General features: G+C 42.8%; 1 protein-coding gene and 1 non-coding gene across 2 annotated transcripts in view; both read right to left on the bottom strand.

Moving 5' to 3' along the window:
- The window catches only part of LOC124796087 (c-Myc-binding protein-like), a 48,252-nt gene extending 32,809 nt beyond the window's left edge, over window positions 1–15,443 (bottom strand). The window contains exon 1 of the mRNA XM_047260173.1: window positions 15,234–15,443. Coding sequence (XP_047116129.1) covers window positions 15,234–15,443 — 210 coding nt within the window. The remainder of the gene's footprint in view (window positions 1–15,233) is intronic.
- On the bottom strand, window positions 448–520 carry Trnaa-cgc. The gene has a single exon. It is a non-coding gene; the product is annotated as a tRNA-Ala (tRNA).
- Window positions 15,444–17,407: the final 1,964 nt, after the last annotated feature.

Below are 17,407 nucleotides of genomic sequence, written 5' to 3'. Positions count from 1 at the left end.
ACATCAAGACAAATGAACTCATCAGAGAGGAATTACTCCACAAAAGAAAAAGTAATGTTGATTCTCATCTATGGAATCACCTACTTCAAGTTATCTCTGTGGGAAATAGTTTAGAGTGAGAATGGAACATGTTGCGTTGAAATGGTTTCTGGGGTTGAAGGCTCCATCCACTAGGTTGACACGACGGGCAGTACAAGTGAGAGACTTTGACTCTGAGGTCGTACATAAGCCTGGAAAGAAACACGGTAACACGTGATCTGAGTAGGAAAAAACGGAGGAGGAGGAGATTAGTGTTTAACGTCCCGTCGACGACGAGGTCATTAGAGACTGAGCGCAAGCTCGGGTGGGGGAAGGATGGGGAAGGAAATCGGCCGTGCCCTTTCAAAGGAACCATCCCGGCATTTGCCTGAAGCGATTTAGGGAAATCACGGAAAACCTAAATCAGGATGGCCGGAGACGGGATTGAACCGTCATCCTCCCGAATGCGAGTCCAGTGCGCTAACCACTGCGCCACCTCGCTCGGTAGGAAAGAACGTAGCATTATTGCAAATAGGTGGTAATGAGCTTAAGCTATGGCAAACAGCACAGAAGCTGGGTGATGAATGCAAACAGTGTAGTAAACGATCACAGTTTTGTATACATGATGGGCTGCTGTGCAGAGAAACCAAGTTGGGGCCATAGTGGTAGTGCCAGAAAAGCTGGGGGATAGAGTATTAAAGGAGACACATGATCGTGGATTAGCAAGTCAAGGGGGTGTAGGTCTACCAACAGAAGAGTAATGGAGAGATTTTAGTGGAAGAATAGGGGGACGGTCATGGACCAGTATGTGCGGAACTGCATACAGTGTATACAAAGAGTGAATATGTGGTGAATGAGAGTACAATTGCAAAGATTCTGAAGGATTAGCACTGTTTCAGTTGCTCAGAATTAATATCTCAGGTGCTTCCAACAAAACACCTGCAGGGAATAAATAGTACAATTATAGACGATTCTTCAAGACATGTGGCAATGCTCACAATGCCCAAGCAATTGGCAGTAACAGTGGCGCAAGAGCTAGCAAACATCTGGATACTGAAGTTCGGAGCACCTGAAACGGTTGTGGAAGATAACAGAACCAACTTGGTGTCGCATGTGTTTGAGAAACTGTGTAAGCTGTTACGTGTAAAGAATTTTAGAATGAGTCCTCTACTTTCTCAAGCTAATGTAAAAACGGAAAGGGATCATAGAACTATAGGGGAGATGCTAGGACACTATGTGGACGCACACCATACCATTTGGGATGTTTATTTAAGGCATCTTGTATCAGAAAACAACTCGAAGCGGGACACGAATACAGGATTGTCACCAAATGAGGTGTACATGATCATCAGATGTCATCTCCATTAGATATATTAAAGATCAGGAAGATAAGGCAACAGAATTGTTTAAAGAGTTTGTGAGAGTCATAAAGGAAATATGGAACAGGCTTCACAATGCTAATATACGGGCACTAGAAAAGAAAGAGGAAGCAGTGAGCGATACGGCAAGGTTGCGGCAATCCAAATTCGGTCAATGGGTAATATTATCGACCTCTTACACTCCAAATGGAAAAACGAAGCAATTTTTTGCAGGATATCAAGGGCCATACCAAATTGTTAAAAACGAAGCAATTTTTTGCAAGATATCAAGGGCCCATACCAAGTTGTGAAAACTATGTCAATAGTGAACGTCAAGATTCAGTTGCGAACAAAGATGGCAGTTGCACATGTGGAACGTTTGAAACCATTCCAGATGAGTCCAGAAGTTACCTCAAGCATGGTGGAGTCAGACTGGAAATAAATAGTGAAAGAGAAGGTCTGGAGGGAAGAGCGAGAGGTTGTAGGTGAACCGCTAATAAGAAGTCCATATGCGTTAAAACCTAGAGGATATAGAGCAGACTTACGTTCTATTGTGCTAGATATCAGGGTAGCATGGTGTATATTGTAGGGGAGCTGAATTGCTGGGGGGCAGCAGAGGACGTCAGGGGCAGAAAAAGGTAGTGGGTATCAGTGTTTTCAGTAGCCATGCTACTGGACGTCATCGGAGTGAAAGCGTTACAGAACCAGCAACTGGAAGGAGGAGTGCTGTTCGTGAAGCAAGAAAATTTATGGTGGTCGCCGGTCAGCGCTGGGTGATACAGGTGATATTTAACACGTGGGAGATGACTAGAGGAAGCACTTGCCAGATCCCGGCAGGATGCAGAGAATCAAAGAGTACTTGAAGGAGTTAAGAGGGGCATGTATGTGGATGCACGGGACTTATGAGAAGCTGAGGGACGAGAAGAGGCAGGTTCTGGGGATTATACCTCATAAAAGTCGTCGGAGAGGTCGGACTGATGCAGAAGATCGACTTCTGAATGGCACATCACGCATACCGCAAGTTTGGAGAAATGTGTTTTAAACAATTCTCGGTTACTTCGCCAGCTGACACAGGAACTAACCAACTACGCGAAAACCGTGGAGGAATCAGTGAATCAGAACATTAGGAGGTTACAAACAGAAGTAGAACTTTTGGACAAGAAAGCAGTGGTAAAGAAATTGTTAAAATGTTCCGAAAATAATATATGGGAAGCGCGCGGAAACGTATCACAGTTGCGGGAAGCTATTCAGCAAGCCGCCTGAGGACGACTAGGAGTAAATTTGTTGTCATCGGATCAGTACCTGGAGGAGCTACAGAAAGTGCAAAAGGAGATACCTTACCTCCAGAATTAAGGTTGACTCTGGAAACTAGTCATGAAAACTAACCGTTTTATTTTAGCCTAGCCACGGTAGCAGCGAGGACAGATGGAGCAAAAATGTACAGTTTCCTTTTCACTAGCCGTAGCCGGCCGCTGTGGCCGAACGGTTTTAGGCGCTTCAGTCCGGAACCGCGCTGCTGCTACGGTCGCAGGTTCGAATCCTGCCTCGGGCATGGATGCGTGTAATGCCCTTAGGTTAGTTAAGTTTAGGTAGTTCTAAGTCTAGGGGACCGATGACCTCAGATGCTAAGTCTCATAGTGCTTAGAGCCATCTGAACTATTTGAACTAGCGCGAAAGCAGACACAGAACCAATATTACATAGTCCAGGTATACCCCATTAAGTGGAAGACGCTGAAAAGGTTTGTCAGGAAAAAGGTTCAGCGATTGTTATTTATTGCGGAAGATAAGAGCAGGCATGTGGAATTGGAAGAAGCGGAATTGCAGGTGTTACAAGGGTGAAGTTACAGTTTGTCTGAACAGTGTAGTTAGAGGTCAGAACTCCTGTGAAGTAAAGTTACTGCTGGATCGGAAAACCGAAATCGATTGCAAGAAACAGGTGATTAAGCTTGCGTTGTACTTCCAGCAAATTGAGGCACACGTGTTGTACTCCCCCTCTAGAAAGTGATAGTAGTAGTCCGTTGTTTCGAAATGGGAAACTCACGACAGCGAGAAGGGCAGAGCTGAATCGGAGTGGACTGTTAGTAAACGGGACATCATGTGAAACGGTGGATCTACTGTCCGTCTACCTGCCACAATTTCAGGGATAAACCATTAAAGCATTTCGCCGTCTCAATGGTATTGGCAAGAGTAATCGATGGATGTATTACCAGCCGCAAGAGCTACACTTTAGGACACGAGTTAATCCAGTCCGTAGACAAACTCATTAATGAACGGGAGGGACGAATAACTGTGCAGACGTTGGTGTAGAATGTCCGGCAGTACAGGGAGGAACTGCCAGAGGGAAATAACGTTGACCGTTGCCATACCAGGTGCGGCAGTGACACTTACTCTGCTAAGCGTAGTCCTTGTTTGCATGTGCACGATGCGAAACACAGGACGAAGTTGGGACCCAGCCACTGTTCAAATCCCTGTGGACTGGATTCCTAGAGCCTACGAGGCAGAAGAGGGAATTGTAACTGTAAGTTAAGCTAAAAGGAACTAACGGAACCCGGAATAAGTTGTGCTTAAGAGAACGTGGTGATACAAGTCATCTTGAATAGTGACTGGATCGGAACCAGTTGGGCCAGTCTCCAGGGAACTTGTCACTCTAGTTTCATGAGAATTATCTAGATTAAGGCCACCCAAAGGACCTGGTCTTGTTAAGGAAGAGGGCAGCTTCGCGCACCGACCATGTTCAGACAGAAATATGCTGAGTACGAAGTAGATTGCAGCAGCGCCAGCTTCAGGCGGATGTTATGCCTTACAACACTTAACACAGCTGTCGCAATGTTGCGAGGCAAGCCAGTCTGGAGGGGTGTGGAAAGAGTTGAAACAGCAGCGCCTAAGTGGAAGAAGGCGGCTGTTTCCACACTTGCAGCCACGGAAGTGTTTAGTAAACACGCTGCAAGGCATAGCAAGGCCCAAGCAAGCGCAACCTGAAAGCATATAAACGCCTAGCCATTTTGTACTAAAGTAATTTGTGTTAGTATCGCAGCTCTACCTCCAGAGGCACTCTGATACTTGGGACGACATCTGGAACGCCGTTCCAGGATCACAGTCCCACTCCATCAGGACAGCCCACCCTGAGATCACGGGGCGCAGACCCGTTACCACATTGGACCCGCCCTGCCCCGTGAAGCAGCGCGCTGGCTGTCAACGCGACTCAGTGGGTCACATTCATTACTGCTCCTGCCACCGCTGCTAGCCAGCAAGAAGGATTCAAGAAGCGCCACCACTCGTGAAGCCTCAGCCGCTGGAGCCCAGAGTTGTCGCTGGCAGAAGCAGATGCGAAATGCGCCACCACTTGGCCTACACCACACGCTGTCAGCATTACTGGACCATACGCACACGCAACATCACGGAATGCCGCAGCCACTCAGACGCTGCTTGTAATGAATCACGGTGGGAAGCCACGATAAGCTAATTTTTAATTCTTGGCTGTTTGCCTGACTCTGCACGACGACTACCTGAACATATGTGACCACAGACCTCTTCATCAGAAATGTAAAACTGTGCACTTTATCAATCTAAAAGAGCTAGTATCCTATGACTACAGTAACAATGAGTCAGAACTGGAATCGGCAAACGCATACAGACACCTGGGCATAACAGTTTGTAGAGATATGAAATGGATCACAAAGTCTCAATCATTGGTAAAGCAGATGTTCATAGGTTCACTGTAGAATAAGAATGAAATGCAGTCAGTTCAGAAGGAAGGCTATCCATAAAACACTGTTGTGACCCATCGTAGAATATTGCCCACATGTGTGGGACCAAGACCAAATAGGACTCACAGGGGACATTCAGCTATACTTAGAACGACAGAACTTATGGGCACAGGTTTGTTTGACCCATAGGAGAATACCACGGAAATGTTGAAGAAACTGAACTGGTAGACGGTTGAATATCGATGCAAACTATCCTGAGGAAATTGACATAGTAACATTTAAGAAGAAAAGATGCCTGCAGGTGCGAAGGATGGGGAAATCCTTCCCAGTCAAGCAGATGAACCTGCACTTCGGGGTATCCCCGCCATTTATGCCATAAGATTTTACATTTATTTTAAATAACCAGCTTTAAATGATAAATGTAGGAATATACTACAACCCATACCTATCAGTCCAGTAGGGATGACGAGGACAGGTTTAGGCTAACTACAGCTCTCACTGAAACATTTAAGCAATAGTTGTTCTTACGCTCCTTCTTTCCTAAGTAACCCTAGCCGGCCGCTGTGGCGGAGCGGTTCTAGGCGCTTCAGTCCGGAACCGAGCTGCTTCTACAGTCGCAGGTTCGAATCCTGCCTCGGGATTGGATGTGTGTGATGTTCTTAGTTTAGTTAGGTTTAAGTAGTTCTAAGTCTAGAGGGCTGACGACCTCAGATGTTAAGTCCCATAGTGCTTACAGCCATTTGGACCATTTGAAGTAACCCTAACAACTAGTATAATGGGAACTACCCTCTACTATGCACTTCACAGTGGTTTTCACAATAAGGATGCAGATGTAGATGTAGCTCTATTGTTATAAAGTAAATTGTTTTCATGTTTTTAAGTCACATACACTAATGGGAGTAAGAGAAGAAGCTACATTCAATTTACGTCCACAATATGCATGCACAACCGCCTTTTAGTTAGTATGAAAATGCATATTATTTACATTACATTTACCATTACTGATCAACAGGTATACATCATATTTTATGTTGACGTATGTTTGGAAAGAAGAAGAGATGCTATTTCTAAAAACTGTGCTTGTAATTCTGTTTTAATGTTTTCTACAGTATTTTCTGAAGATCAAGTCATAAGTAAAAGACAATTATTATTGCGTCCAATAGAAAAATTAAAAAAAAAGGTAATCACTTCCAGTTCTATAAATTTAGGCATTACAGTTCTTGTTCGGGCATCTCCAGTCCTGTAAGAACCGTCAGCTCTTCTACCTGCTGGCCAAGGCTTGGAGATTAGACGGGGGGGGATTAGTAAATCCTTCCTCGATCTTTTCCGGGCGGAAATTTCACTGGGTGCAGATTTCACTGACTGCAGTTGACAGGCCCTCATGAACAGGTAGGCTGGTCCGCCGATCAAGTTGCCAAGCAGGTCATCCCAAACAGTTTGCTTGTGTATTGGTGATGGGCTCATGGTTGGGTCAAGGGTCTGGATCCGTCAGTTCCAACAGCAAGCCTCTACCTGATTAGTCCGACTGTTATCTGCCAGCCCACACTTCGTCAATACGGCCAAGTAGAGTCTGCCAAGTTTTCGCTGGTGTCCACACACTGCTTGACAGGTAGCTGTTGCAGTGGTAAGTGGGTTGGAGGATCAGTTGGGCTGTAATGGGTGCATTAACTCTCCCATTCACTGTCCAGCAGGTCAGATGACCCACTCGCCGACCTGTTCGAATGTATGTGGACACTGGCAATTTTGGCGGACGTTACCTGCTTGCACTGACGGATTATGGGCCGGTGGGTAGAGGTGCGGCAAGCAGATAAAGGCATGCACTTCGAACTGATGGACTCAGACCACAGTGCCTACAGCAAGCCCATTGTCCGCAGATAGGCGAACAGGTCGGGGCAGACCCACTCAGTGAGCTGGTCAACAATCCATTCCGGCTGCATATGGGGACCTTAACAGGACACCCAACAGGACGCGGAGGCGCTTAGCGAGATCCTATTAACAAAAGAAAATTAAAAGTACTTCATCCACTGGACATCATTACCCTAAAAGAGGAGCTAATGTTTCTCCAGTAGGTTTACTAAAAACCGGGAGAATCGATTGTCAGATTGTCAGAGCCCTAAATGTGCCTACTCTGCTGAATAAATTATGCAGACGAAGCATTAGTCATTCCATAGCAGGCGAAGTCCAGAACGGCTAACGATGTTGAACAACCGTCAGCGGGTCGACCTCAGAACTTCTAGATGTCTTGGCTAAGATGAGCACTCTTGAAGGAAAATTAGTGACAGTCAGGTAACAGCTACCAATTTCTTAGGGTGAACTATAGCTTCCGTCGGGATATTATCAATCAAGAAATAGCGGAATAGCTTACACACAAACATCCCCTTCGCTACCTGTGTGTTACTGGCATGGCAGTTGCCGATGTTTTGGGGGTACAACCATCGCACGAATGAGCTTCAACCATGCGTCACATTGGTGTTAACGTCATCCAGTCCGCGTGAATACGACGATACCACTGACATAATTTGTTGTAGAACCTTAGAAAAAGTTTGGGCTAAAATGAAATGAAGAATCTTGAGCAACATTGGCTCTTCCATGTCAGTAAGCGTGAATTACGGAAATATTGGTCATACTAAAACTGAAGTCGAGTTTTTGTTGCATGACATCCTAAAGGCTAATGGACAAGAAAATCAGAAAGATGTAGCATTTATGAAAAACAATAGAATCATTACGATACCAATATGTGGGGTATCAAAATAAATTTGTTACTAAATAGAGAATTTGTCGGTAGGTGGATGCAGCATAGGCGAAAGTGGGGCAAGACCGGTTAGTGGGGTGAAACCGGGTGCCGTGTTTCTAATCTCATTATTTATGCGCTGTGGTGGAGAGATACAGAACTGTAATCCGCTAGTGAAGAAGAAAGAGCGATCGTACTGGCGTTCTGTTGCTGTTCAGTTCACTTCGTCTGTGGAAGTAAATTTGTTTTACGATATCCACTGAATAATGTTCTTTTGTTTTTTTTAAACCGTGGTTATTTTATAGTCACTAAACTTATAAAAACTCTATTTAATCAGGAATATTAGCTGAATAGTAAGTACTTATACACCAGTAAGCAACAGGGATCTGGTTCAACAATAGTGTGTTTTTGTTTCGTTTTTATAATCTGTACCTGGTCTTGCTCCACCATACAATATTACACAACTTTTTTGTTTTTGAAGTATGAAATACAGTGTGAACTTTCCAGAGGAAGAGACAAATAGAAAATAAAACAAATGAAGCCAAGAGAGCATGGAAGGGGCAATAGACGAAGTGTTATCGGGTTGGATGGGCTTCTTGAAGGTGCAAGAACTTTCAATGCTCCACAAAGTATCTCAGAAGATAGATTAAAAGAGGGTGGGACAAATCAACTAACTTATAACCAAAGCGGTAAGAACGATGGGGTCATGCCTACTGGTGTTATCAGAACAACAAGAAAAAGAGTTAGTCGACCATATATTAATGATAAAGAGTAGGACTTTTGCTTTAACTTTGAGGGATGTTTGTAGATTAGCATACAAACTTGCGACCAAATATAATTTTAAGTATAAATTAAAACGATGAAACGTACATGACAGGAACTGACTGGTTATGTGGTTTTCTAAAAAGAGTGTCTTTGGGATTTTCTGAAAATTCTTCAATATGAAGAGTCGTGGGCTTCAATAAACAGCCTGCTGGAAATTTTTTTGATTTATTATAATATGTATATGAGAAGCATAAATTTTTTCCTTGTGATATATGTCATGCTAATGAAACAGGAGTGACCACTCTTCCTAATAAGCCATCAGAAGTTCTTGCTTTACGAGGGAAAAAATAGGTTGGATTATTGGCATCAGCTGAATGTGGTACTCTACTTATAGCTAAAATTTGTATTCGTGCAGTCGGTAACTTTATTTTCCCTTTCACATTGATGAAGCACTGTCAGCTACCTTTCCTCAATACCATGCTTCTGGATGGACATAAACTGAAATTTTTGTGTACTTGTTCCGAAAATTTCTTGAGTTTTTTAAGCCATCTGCAGATAAACCAGTACTTTTGATTTTGGATGGGCATGCCACACATACGAAGAGCCTCAATCTGATCAACTTGGCCTGAGAAAATGTTGTTACCTTTTTGTGGTTGCTACCACATGTTCTCCACAGAATGCAACCGCTGGCCGTGACCTTCATGGCTCCTTTGAGCAGCTATTGCCAACAAGAAACTCGTCACTGGATTGCATCACGTCTGGAAAGGCTGTGAACATTCATCAGGTAGACAACTAGTACGGCGCTGCTTACCTTATAGAAGCAGGAATGCAGACTGCAGCAAATGAGTTCAGGAAAACGGGAATTTACTCACACACATGAAATATTTTTCCAGACCACTTATTTGGCCTTTCTATGACCACAGATAGACCTGGTCCATCAGAGGTAACTACCTTTCCAGAAGAAAGCCTATTTCTGGATGAAAGCCCTGCTTTAGATGAGAACCCACCTCTATTGGCAAATTTGATTCCAAAACAAGACCAAGCTGCAACAGAAAATCCTGCACCACAAACAAAGAAAAAAACCTGGGACTCTAGCTAAGCGTCGATCTCTTTTAGAAACCAAATATGTTGAGTCATTTAAGAATGAGCCCTGCTGCCCCAAAAGTTTGGAATCACGAAGTTCTGGTAGTAACACCTTGGCTATGTCGTCTGTGATTGCTGTTATCAGCCAATGATGTAATGCCCCCACCTCGATTTGGAACAAGAAAACAGAAAGAAGTGGTAAAAGAAGGGGAAAAACTGTCATTTTAACATCATCATATAAAACTGAATTGCAATGTCAATTAAAAGATAAGAAAAACATACAAGAGCAAAAGGACTCAAGGAAGAGAAAATTGCTCTTTGGAGACATGGAAAACAGGGAATGACATCATCAAAGGATATCAGCAATAAAGGGAAGCATGTGAAGAACCGCCATAAAAAGTAGTGTCATCAAAAAATTCTTTGTGCTTCGACAATGAGTCAGTGGATGAAGAAGATAAAAACAAATCAGACGCCAATTGCTTGTATTGTGACGACGTATCTTCCAACTCAGAAGAAACAGAAGATTGGATTCAATGCGAAAAATATCTCTGCTGGGCCCACGAAAGCTGCAGTGCAGCAGGTGATGAGAATTCTTACATTTTTACATGTAAATTTTGTGAATAATATTTTAAATTAACTTATATCTTAAGAATCATATCTGCAAATTTTCCAGAGAAGATCTACAATTTTTTACATTCCCATTAAGTTAGTATGTGTACCCGCTAAGATCCCACTAGCTGGATAAGAACAGGTGATTTGATTTTTTTCTGTAAAAGAAGTTCTCATTAAAAAAGTAATGAAGCTATGACTTTTCAGAAATAATATATTGTGCCCAGTTAAACAATGATTATTTTTACCAAATCTGACAATCTTTAAGTTAAATAGCTTAGCTCCAAAGGGCCTTGGAGTATTAAATACCCAATCTTACCCCAGTTTCCCCTATGTCTTAGATGTAGAGTCGCCGACACATGTAGAAGTAGTTTAAAGCGTGTCCCAGAGAAATGTAATGTGAACCAGCAATTCATTTTATGTACGAAAGACCTGGCAGGCAATATCAATAATAAACGCAGACTCTTTTAGACGGCACAATCAGTGAGATCTTCGTAAAATTTCAAAGTGGCGCCAAGATTGGATGCTTACTTTAAATACTCATAAACGTCGAATTTCCCACTTTACAAACACCAGAATCGTAGTAGCTTATTACTAGTGTATCAGTGAGTCACAGCTGGAATCACTCAACTCATACAAATACTTACGTGTAACAGTCTGTGAAGATATGATCTGGAATGACCACTTGAGCTCAGTATCTGAGGTAAAGCAGACTGCACGGTTCGCTTCATTGGTAGAATATTGGGAAAACGTAGTCAGTCTGCAAAGCAGATTCTCGTTGGAATCGTACTGGATCCCGTGTGGAATCGATATAAAATATGACTAACAGGCCTATTGAACGAATACGAAGAAGGGGTTTGTTTGAATCATGTGAGAGTGCCACGGAAATTCCGAAAAACATGTACTAGCAGACGGATAAAGACAAACGTCAACTAAACAGCCTTCTTCCGAACGCCGAGTTACAAAGTCTCAAGATCCAGCATTAGCTGAAGAATCTAGGAATACTGTAGACACCGCGACAACAAGATTAGAGAAAATGGGCATTCATGTAGTAATTCTTTCCACGCTCTTTATGCAAATGAAACGAGCAGAAACCCCAAAGCATAGTGAAATGAGAAGTACCCTCGAGAATTGTTTGCAGAATACAGACACACACACACACACACACACACACACACACACACACACACACACACACACATACACACACACATTGATGAGACAAAACATTATGATTGCCTGCTGGTTCAAATGGCTCTGAGCACTATGGGACTTAACATCTTAGGTCATTAGTCCCCTAGAACTTAGAACTACTTAAACCTAACTAACCTAAGGACATCACACACATCCATACCCGAGGCATGATTCAAACCTGCGACCCAGACTGAAGCGCCTAGAACCGCTCGGCCACTTCGGCCGGCGACTGCCTGCTGAACAGCTCGTTTGTTCATCTTTGGAACGAAATAGATCACTGTTTCTGTTTATCAGGGATCCGTTTGTTGGCAGGTTTGTGGAGGTACACAGTGACAATTGTTGAATTATATGAAGAAAAACGTAAATTAGTTACAAAATACGACGTACAGACACTTTATTCAACATGTAAACGTCACTGCACGTATTCGGATTTGGATTATGACACGTTAGTTACGCCTGCCATCATTGGCGATGATGTGGCACAGACGAATAGCGAAATTCTGCATGATTCGCTTAAGTATCGGAACATCAATGCTGTCAATGACCTTCTGTACAGCTGTTTCCAGCTGAGCAATGATTTTGGGGTCTGCATGATTCGCTAAAGTATCGGAACATCGATGCTGTCGATGACCTTCTGTACCGCTGTTTCCAGCTCAGCAATGATTTTGGGGTTATTTCTGTACACCTTGTCTTTCATATAGCCCCACAAAAAGCAGTCGCATGTGTTCAGATCCGGAGAATATGGCGGCTAATGGAGGCCCATGTCAGTGCCCTCTAGGTACCCCAGTGGCAGAACGCGGTCCCCAAAATGCGCCCCAGGACATCAAACACACTCCTGCTTCGATGGGGTAGAGCTCCGTCTTGGATGAACCACATCTTGTGGAAGTCAGGGTCACTTTGGATAAAGGGGATGAAACCATCTTCCCAAACCTTCATGTACCGTACGGTAGTCACATTGCCATCAAGGAATATCGCACCGATTATTCCGTGACTGGACATTGCGCACCTAACAGTCACCCGTTGAAGCTGAAGAGACTTCCCGATAGCGAAATGCGGATTCTCACTCCCTCAAATGCGTCAATTTTGCTTATTGATGAACACATCAAAATGAAATTTGGCTTCGTGGCTAAATCAAACAGTTCCAGCATACTAATTCCCATCATGCCCCGCGGCCAACGGTGCAGTTTAAACATCCTGACGCAAGTATTTCAGTGCTTACGTCGATTTTATTTCATGTAGTTCAATAACTGTCACCCCGTATGTGGCATTAGATGTCTACGCGTAGGCCATGTAATTCGTGTAAATAACGGACTGCTGGTTTGCCTACGCTGTGATGGCGCCCGATAGCGACCCATGTGGGTACCGTACGATTTACATCAGGCGAATTTGGTCGTTGAGATATCCAGATGAGTTCATTATAATGCTCCTCAAACCACAGTAGCACGGTCCTGGCTCCGAGACACGGACAATTATACTGCTGGGAGATGCCGTCACCGTCGGGGAAGACATCAAGCAAGTAGGGATGCAGTTGGTTCGCAGGTGTAAGCGTGTCTTCAATTACTACCACATGTCCCACGCAAGGGAAGGTGAATGTCTCCCATAGCATAATACTGTTCCACCAGCTTGCGTCCTTGGTGTGCTGCACGTTTCGAGTCGCCGTTTATCTCGATGACGAGGTTCGTGGAGACGACCATCGACCTAGTGTAGCAAAAATGTGATTCACCGAAGAGCCGACCGTTTCCATTGATCAACGGTCGAATCCCGATGGTTCAGTACCCATTGCAATCGTAACTACCGATGTCGCTGTGCCAACGTGCGAGCACCAAGGGATGGTCTGCTGTGGAGCTCCATGTTCAACAATGTACAGTGAAAGGTATGTCCCGAAACACTTGTGCGTGCACCACCACTGTACTACTTCGGCTGAGATGCCACAGATCACCATCTGTCCTACTTTACAGAGCAGACAAGCGTCCGAATCCCTCGTCCTGTGAAGAGTCGTGGACGTCCAACCATTTAGCCCCTAGTTGTAGTTTCACTGCCATTCTACCTCTTTGCGTAAATGCTGACGACAGTAGCACATGAACATTGGACCAGCTTCGCCGTTTTCGAGATATTCATTCACAGGCTCTGAATAATAATAATCTGCCCTTTGTCAAAGTCGCTTATATCAACGAGTTTCCCCATTTGCAGCTCACAGCTTCCTAGGGTGATCCCCAGTCCGTATCTGCTCCGATTAAGTATTTTTGTTACTGTGTCACGTGCCCGCAACGCCGGCAGGAAGCATCCAACGTTGCGGTAGTCAGTGGTCATGATATTTTCGCTGATCAATGTAGATGTAGAACTGTTCAATAACTAGTGACGTCTGTTGACATCTGTACTGTAGTACAGATATAGTATACTCACACTCGTTGTAAAACCAATAATAGTGTTTAGCTCGATTCCGCTTATTCCTGTAAACATATTACAGTTATCTGACGTGCAACACTCTCCTTAGACTGTAGCATACCTGGCATTTAGTTACAGGAGGACAGGCTGTGTTAAGAGTAGATCATTAGCTAGATCACGTAAGATCTGGTTGCGTGCAGTATTCGAACAGCTCTAGCTGAATTTTTTTATCAGTAGTTTTGCTATACTGCGTGACCCGCAACTGCATAAGATTATGCATACGAGATTTTTAAATTAACTTGCATACAGACACACATTTAGTGGAGAATAGATGTCTGAATATCACACTGGCCTTCCCAAAATCTATTGGAAACTGGAGAAACCCAAATAGGCTTTAGAATTTAGTACCAGAAAGCGGTAGGACAGAGATATCAAATGTTTTCTACGTCCTTTTTTCACTATGTTGCACCGATTCAATGATAAAATAAAAAATCTTTCAGAAAATCAGTAAGATACTGAAGTTACTTCAAAATGCATTTCCAAGTTTTAAGTAAAGTTATATTTCTTGCTATTGTAACATTACAAATAGTTATAATTTTTAATAATTTCGGTTCTCCTACAGTAGATACGTAAAAGTGTAAGAAGAATTTGAATTTTATTCGATCATGACGTTAACCCAGCTCAAATCGGTATAGTGAATAATCCTCAGTTAGACTGCGGAGACAAATTTGCTGGAGAAATAAACGTTATACACCTCACATGTTCCAGATATGGAGGTATGAAAGAGCGAATGCGTAAAAGAAAGAAAACAGGAATCAAATCTTTTAATTTTCGGAAATTATGTGGGCCCTACACACACACGCACGCACACACACACACACACACACACACACACACACACACGCACTCACACCAACACAAACATAATTCACATCGTATTTATTATAACGAATTAACTTAGTCTGTAACTGGTTTTGTATTCTCCACATTCCAACCACTTTAATTCTAATGCAGCCTAACTCGAATGTTTTCTCTGAAATAACAACGTGCTGATACTACAACGATATCTACAGAGAGAATTTTGTGGTGATTTGTGTATTTTGTTTGTCACTTTGAGGTATAATTGTGACTAAATGGAATTTCTTTCAGAGATTTTAGACATACAAGAATAATTTAAAGGTTAAATAAAAAATATTGAAAACTTAATATCAAAGTTATATGAAAATACCATGATGCTATTAAATATCTTTTTTGGTAATGATTAGCGCAGAAACTACAGCTATATCATTTCTGTGTATTCCGTGGCAAATTTTAAAAGAAGTTACTGTGATGTGTAGCATGTCTTGAGGAGAAAAAAATTATGCTCGTGGAAACATGACTCACCTGGACCTGTTCACGCGCCTGCTCCATCTCGCCAGCAGTGGGGCGTAGGTCGCCTAGCGCCTTGCGAACGTAGTCGACAGGGTCCGGTGGTTTGTCGTTTTCCTCATAGAGGGCGACGAGTGCCCTTGTCAGCGCGTCCATAACGCCCCCACGCTCCAGATACTGCCGGAACTCCTCGCGCTTCTCATCCACCGGCTTTGCCTCTGCCATGGTGACTGCTGTTTAAATACAGCACAGGTACGTCCTTATAAATACGACGCTCGCTGTTATGTGGCGGGAGCGGCGCAGATAGTTTAACTTAGCTTGTCTTTTCTACGTGTCACTCAGTAGATTTCCTTTCCAGTGGCATCTGTACCACGCCCAAAATTTAGCGCACATTTCTCCAAAAAAGTTATTCCCATGGAATAACGGCACCTGTTATTTATCTTGAAAGCAAAGACAGTATTTATTTCGTTTATTTCAAAAGGCGTCCGCAAGAGGCGCTTCAGTTCCGCAAAGAGTAAAAGATCTTCGTAGGGATCACAGTCGATGTCTTATTTGTGCAAATAATTGAATAGTTAACCTACGGCATATGTCTTACATCTCGAATTTTTAGTATTTGTGCGCGACCTTTATATCGATTATCATTTTGTCTTTCATAGGAACGTAATAAAGGGTCAAGAGAAACATGCGATGCTGCTGTCAGCGTTGACCAGTGGCGTAATGGTAATGGCTGCTGTGGCGTCACTTCTTTTGAAAGATATTTTTTTACTGGGTTATTCGTTTACGTATATTTACTGTTAACATACAAATTACTTTTTATTCGTTGCTGTGTATGAGAAAAAATATTATATTTCTTATTTCTGCGCTAATTCTAAGATTTCGTCAAGTTATAAGTCTTCTTTGATTACGAAGTATGGAGACGGCGTCAGATCCGCATATTGTACCTACTTCTGCCGTTATTTTAAAGCCAGCGGGAGAGCTTATCGTGAAAATACGGGACTGCGTTTCGTTCATCTGAATTTGGTTGTGAGAACAAGACATCCGAGGCAACGCGTTAGCTTTTTTGGAGAAATGTGGCTTCATGTTGCACTAGCCATATCGATTTGCTTATAAAGTTTTTATGTACTATGTACTGTACTTAACACTTGAGCTACAGGGCTATACCCAAAGTTTATTTTGCGTTATTAACCTTGCTCCCTTTTCGATATATATTAATTTTTAATCTGTGACTGAGCATCGTAATTGCAAATCATATTATTTTTATCCGATTTACAATATTCGCATAGTGAGAGGTGCTTGTTTCATTTGCAGCTATCCTTCGTCCACAAATTGGTGTCAGCCCTGAAGCCAGCATCAACCAACATGCATGGGACATGTCTGGCTCACAGATCCCCGTGCATTTGCGGTTTTGAGCGTGAGTAATATTGTTCCACTGTTCCTGAGACATTTCAAAAAACTCAATTTTGAGAGAAATACGACGAAGACGACGAACGAACTCGATTTCGAAACAACAAAAACAGAAAACAAAAACGTTGGAGCCAACGTGTGGTCGATTTATCGTTATTGGCCCAACGCCCTTTGATGCTTGATCGAAATACCGCCAAGCAACAGAGTAATATGAACATCAGGGCCAACGTTGGTTCCAATGTTATTTTATCTATCCACACTTTGCTCGAACACTGTTGACGCCAACGTGGCCAAAGATATGATGTTATAGTCGTCATTCTGATTACGTAGTCTGACGTACATGTACATCCCTGGTGAAATTAGACACACAGGATCGCAATCTTAACTTTATGTCGTAATAAAATCTTTTCTGTAGAACAATTTTCTGCTGAAATAATGTGTTCTGCGATTGGCTTTGTCTTTTTCCTTTCTTGCTGACCACGAATAAACTGATTTTTGGCACCAGTTAACTAGGACCAATCATTCGGAAAGTGTGTGGTACTCTGTAATTTACAAAGGTGGTTTACTGTGATTTAATGTAGTCCATTGTTAAAAGTTTTGTCGCCGTTCCTGTACTACTTTCGTAAAAATGGTAAGAAAACAAACCGCCTTCATTATTGTGATTTTGTTACAATTTACAACAAATTCCAAGGCATGTTGGTTGATCTACAGACTGTGCTTGGCAAACTTTGACAACACTGTCTGAAACAGGTGACTACTGGTTCTGTTAAGTGTACATAGGCGTA

The sequence above is a fragment of the Schistocerca piceifrons genome, chromosome 4 (assembly GCF_021461385.2).
Source record: "Schistocerca piceifrons isolate TAMUIC-IGC-003096 chromosome 4, iqSchPice1.1, whole genome shotgun sequence".
NCBI lineage: Eukaryota > Metazoa > Arthropoda > Insecta > Orthoptera > Acrididae > Schistocerca > Schistocerca piceifrons.
This window is presented reverse-complemented; position numbering and strand designations above follow the sequence as displayed.